The sequence below is a fragment of the Macadamia integrifolia genome, chromosome 2 (assembly GCF_013358625.1).
Source record: "Macadamia integrifolia cultivar HAES 741 chromosome 2, SCU_Mint_v3, whole genome shotgun sequence".
NCBI classification, from domain to species: Eukaryota; Viridiplantae; Streptophyta; class Magnoliopsida; order Proteales; family Proteaceae; genus Macadamia; species Macadamia integrifolia.
Window position 1 is genome coordinate 9,335,868 of NC_056558.1, and position 5,716 is coordinate 9,341,583.

The 5,716-nt window shown below is 42.2% G+C and overlaps 1 protein-coding gene across 1 annotated transcript in view; it reads right to left on the bottom strand.

The window, feature by feature from the left end:
• The window catches only part of LOC122071928, a 62,658-nt gene extending 60,028 nt beyond the window's left edge, over positions 1-2,630 (bottom strand). The window contains exon 1 of the mRNA XM_042636417.1: positions 1,378-2,630. Within this exon, the coding sequence (XP_042492351.1) occupies positions 1,378-1,730 (353 nt within the window). The 5' untranslated portion in view covers positions 1,731-2,630. The remainder of the gene's footprint in view (positions 1-1,377) is intronic.
• Between the last annotated feature and the right edge of the window lie 3,086 nt (positions 2,631-5,716).

Below are 5,716 nucleotides of genomic sequence, written 5' to 3' on the forward strand. Positions count from 1 at the left end.
TTTTTTGGGTGGGGGTGTGGGGTTTTAAAAGTGGACTAAAACTAATATAGAAAAGATAAGAACTAAGAGATATGATAAGAAATCACCACTTGATTTGTAGGGCTGGAATTAGAAAAACCACCTGTACCCTAACCTTGGGATCACCACCAAGGATCCTGTAATCATCTCCAGGGAGGCTACTGAATCACCACAGAACCAAATGGAAACAGACTAAATTCGCTACTCAAATTTGTATACATGGCTGTAGCACCTTGCAAACTTATATAAAAGACTCAAAATAAACATAAAACTCTTCCAGCCAATAGCGTGCCTTGTAGGTGATCTTAACTGAGTAGGATACTATAAAATAATGAACAAAAAACTTCAATTGAAACAAGCTAGACTCATAGAAACCAAATCCAGAATCCAGATCAACTAAAACATTTTAATAATTAAAAATTCCAACTAGGCCCCAGAACATGTAATAATTAATGAATCCATATTTATTGCAAATACCCTTATTTTAGGCCCATTAAGTGGGCCTATTGCAATAAAAATTCATGACCAAAAGGTCCAATATATATATATATATATAACACTCAACCCAAGGTTTATTTCCACTAAAAGAAGCCCACTTTTGCTGATTTATTTGCATCACTTCTCTTCTGTATTCTTTCATTTTTTTTCCCTATCGCAAGTTACTGAAATCATGGTCCAAGATTTCAGTCAAAATGAAAAAAATTGTAAATTTTTTCAATATTGACGAAGGTCGAAACAAAATGCTATATGACTCAATAGGTATGCATTGTTTCAATTGAAAATTCGATTGTATACCAAAAATCAATCTAAATGGCAAAGAGATTCCAACTAGTTGAATAAATATCAAAAATCGATCGAAAGTCATTTCAAAACTTTGACCCATTTCGTGAGTTTTGACTGTTTCAAGCAAGAGAGAAAAATTGATAGAAAAACCATAAATTCTGTGATTTTAAACCTAATCATTTCCACTTCTTAGTGGAACAAGGTGTTGGGACTACTTTAACACATCTTACAGCCAAACGCAAGCTTAGAAAGAGAAACTGCTTGATAACAAAGAACAGTTTCTACAATAAGAAAAAGTATTTAAAAAAAAAAAAAATCATTTTGAAACAAACACATTATCAATGTTGTTTGCAATCAGTTCATCGAAAAACTTCATAATGCACTCCAACCCGAGTCAAATGATGATTAAAAACTAATCCAATTGATAGAATAAAGCACTGTTTAAACTTTAATTTTGTATAGCCATACCAATCAAATGTACCAGGATTTCAAATATTAACCGCATAAGTTCAGTGGCTTCAGATAGTAAAATGGGAAAACAAGATAGGGGATTTTCCAGAGGAAGCAATTGCATACCTAGCAATGGCAAGCAGCTCCAGCACACGCCTTTGAGGTGGAGAAATGCCAGCATCAGCAGCTTTGATATCATAGAGTCCTATAAAGCTATCCCTGAGATGCTCTTCAGCTACGATCTTCATATTCTTCTTCTCAAATTCTGCAAAAGACATGGTGGAAGTGTCTTGGAAACCAAATTGGAGCCCTGGGGTGTTAAGAATCCCATTCCAGATAGCTCTTTTAACGACTTCACATAGATGTAAGCCGGAAGAAGAAAGCGAGGGCTGCAGCATTGGCCACAAATCTGGAAGTGAAACGCCATTGCTACCCTGAGAACATATCTCCTCTACAGCAGCTAAAACAATAGCGTCCATCGCTGCTGCTGTGGAAAATAACAATTTTGACTGCTCAATTTGATCCGTAGATTGCAGAGGTCTGTGCTATATGGTTAAGCTTTATCGTAGGATCCAAAGGCTCCTATGCACCGCACATCATCCGTCTTGCGAACAGGGAGGAAGACTGATCTAACCTCAGAGGTTTGCTACAATTATATATTGAAGACATCATCAATCTGTCGACTCTGTTCGCCAGTTCCTGCCATCTAGAGCAGCCCCCAATATTGGCTGCCACGTTTCTCCCATCGGCCGCCTCAGGGCAAGTTTGGTTTCAATTCTAACTCTCAATTGTGCAAATTCTGGCGGATTCTGAGAATGGAAATTCTAGCTCCAATTCAGAGAATTATATTTGGATGCACTATTTTCCAATTCCAATTTTGACCCAGATTTGATAAATTGTGTTTGGATGACATTAATTCTGCAAATCTGCAAATATAAACAGTATGGAAACGGAGCTATTTTCTATCAAAGCATTCCAGATTCAAGCGTCTAAACAAAACGTACAACATCATGAACCAAAATATTACAGAAGAAAAAGGGGCAACTTAGGCCCTGTAATCCCACAGCATTCACATAGACCAAACTAGAGTTACCCACGTCACTCGCACAGAGAGAGAGAGAAAAAGGTCGTTGCCCGAGAAGAAGATAGTGTCTTAGCAGAGAACGACTTAGAGAGAGAGGTCCTTGCCCGAGAAGAAGGTCGTGCCTTAGCAGAGAACGACTTAGAGAAAGAGAGAGGCCGATTCCCGAGAAGAAGGTCGTGCCCTAAAAGAGAACGATTGAGAGAAAGAGAGACATAAAACTCACCGGAATACCTCGCAGGTCGCCGGAAACAAACCCTAGCAGCGGTCGACCTTCTCCTGGTCGCACTCTGACAGAGCAACTTATTATTCAACGGCTGCCATGTTAGGTGTATGTTTATGTTTATGGGTGCAATGACTGAAATGTCCCAATTAATTGACCGTTTCACCACGTGCTATTTAAAACTTATTTTCGAATTTATTTAGGTTATGTTTGGCTGTCTGGAAATGAAAAGAAAAGGAAAAATAAGATAAGTAGAAAAACAAATAGGGCATCTTCCTATTTGCATGATGTTCCTTCAATCTGGAAGGAACCCAGATCAAGAAATGGATGGAGGAGCCAAAATCTAATAAGTATTTATTTCAATGAGATGCAAATCTAATCTAGTGGCAGTAATAACAGTAAAAATTTGACTGAAATCTTGAGGATTGTTTAAAGAAATGAAGAAATAAAACAAACAGAGTGAGAAAGTTAATAGCCTGGATATTCCAAAAACCTAAATTTAAGAATTTATACCTTATGAGGATTATCACTATTGCGGCAAGAAATCGTCCTAGGTTGTCATGAAACCTGCACAGAGAGGAAAACATAAGCGAGTGAGTTGCGGGCTGATCCGGCAGAGGACTCTCTAATGCCTAAGTCAGATCTCTCTGTTGCAAACAGATAATTTCCGTAAGAATGGAAAAAGTTCGATCCTTTCAAAAGGGAATTAGTTGAAGAATGGCTAAGGCTACGGTCCATCTCCCCATTAATGCACAGAAGCCTTTCAGTGGGACGTGCTGAGTCGACGACAACTTTTTGTAATTGAAAAGACGCCCCCCTTTGACAAGTTGAAGAATAGAGAGCTGCCATGTCAGGTTTTTTGTCTCCAACCTAGTGCTAAGGGGCCTTAGCAAGTTCGCTTTGGTCGGTCTAGTTCATGCCCTTTCGAGACTCATCGTATGACATGTCCATCATTTAGTGCCCCCACTCACACTTGGGAGAAAAACGTCATTTTAAGTTTCTTTTTACTGTGCATCTTCTTCATTTCCATCTTCTTCCACGCACTCAAGAGTCTTGCTCCCATAGTGTCTTCTTTCCCATCACCGGTGTGTCGTGGGTGTGCTTTGTTCCCTTCTAGGACCATCACTGCCATTATCGTGCTCTTCCATTTGCTGGGCTTCATTCCTTCACTAGCAACCTCTTCTTCCTTGACTTCTCCTTTTTTCCTTCGTTTTCTTTAATTTTTGGTCTCGTTCAGCCATTAATGTCTTCCATCTGAGACTTGGAGTCAGAGATTGAAGTTATTTCTACAGCCAATAGGGCAACATTTGTGCCCTTCGTTCCTACTTCGTTCCTACTTCGTTCCACTGTCGCGCACCAATTCAGGTTATCATACTTCCATCAGGGATTGGTCCTTATTTGGACATCTCTAGCATCCAAAGGGGCATCAACTTGCCTTCATTCTTACGGGTATCAGGCTTGAGGCACTGAACTACCACAGCCATTTGGACATCCCTTGTGTCCAAAGGGGCAACAACCCACCTTCATTCCTATGGGTATTGGGCTCGAGGCACTGAATTACCACAGCCATTTAGCTCCACCGTTGCGCCAGTTCAGGTTATCATACTTCCATCAGGGATTAGGCCTAATTTGGACAAACCTGGCGTCCAAAGGGGGCATCAGCCCACCTTCATTCCAACGGGTATTGGGCTCGAGTCAGTGAACTACCATAGCCATTTGAGGGAGGAGGATTTACTTAAGATTAGATCTCGGTTTCACATCCCTCATTCGATCATCCTCCGAGCACCTATGCTTAACAATTTTTTGTGTATGCCAGTTAGTGGCGAGGTCTGCTTGTTTGAGGAGGCCTTTAGAGGTGGACTCTGCTTCCCTGTACACCCCTTCCTGATCGAGGTGTTCAACTACTTCGACACCAGTCCCCTCCCAACTTTTACAAAAACATTGGCCAAGCTTGATGGGGTTCTACGCCCTTGTAAATGGGATAGACCGAGCGACGTCCTATTCCTCTTCTTGGCCTACTTTCACTTGAAGTCACAAGGTGGTCATCGTGGTTGGTACGTGCTAAGCCAGTGTGGTAAAACCAAAGTTGTGGAGGGGACCCTTCTTCCATCAAGGGATGGAAGAACATGTTCTTCTTTGCATCGGGGATTGAAGGTCTGTAGATCGGCAACGTCTATACCGAACCGAACATCACCATGGTGAATGTCCATCCTACCTTGACGGATGCCGATGAACAGACCCTCAAGGTGTTGATGGATTCAAGCCATGACATCAATACCACCTAGCTGGGTGATGAGGACTTTCTCGCTCGGTATGGGTTGACCACAAGTGATTTCCCTTTTGAGAGTAGTGCCTTCTTTTCTTGGTATTAACTCAAGTCTTGTTCTCTAGTGTCACTTAGCCACCATATGATCCAAGTGGCCTTCGGCCCTCATGAGGCTTGGAATCGAAGCCGAGCGGAGGTGTAGAGGGAGAAAGAAACCAAGGCAGCCAGTCACCCCCTAGAGAGGTGATGGAAACAGAGAAGGTTGGTGCCTGTTGTCGACCCAGTTGTTCCACAGGACATAGGGGTGGCAACGGTTACAAACCTAGCCATCCCTCAAGATGCGAGGGTGGCAATTGTTGACCCATAAGTTCCTTAAGACATGGAGGTGGCAAGCAAGGAGGTCACAACTCATCCTACAACCAACATGATTCCACTGATCACTCTAGTTAACTCGTCCGGATGGCTGCCTAGTCTATAGAATGTCGAGCGATAAGGGAAACTCCCTGTGTTGGAGCACTCCACCGCACGATGGTTCGGAGCAAGGAGAGGATCTGTCCCAAAATACTGGCTCTAGGGCATGAAGGACTTTGTTTCCTAGGGAGTTTTCTCTTCAAGCAGGGGTCTCTGAATGACCCAAGGGTAAAGCCACATCCCTTTGAGGCGAGCGCTCAAAGCAGAGGAGATAGAGTAGGTAGAGGCTATTGAGGCCAAAGGAGACTGTGTGGCCATTGATTATAAGGACCAATTGAGGATCATCTTGCTCGAGGATTGCTTGATATTTTGTGAGAACTTTATGGCAGAATTTTGGACTCACACCTACCACTACACTTGGGATTGCTTGCTCATGAAGGAGATGATGATGTAGAAGCTCAACCAAAGAGGGAGAGCAATGCTC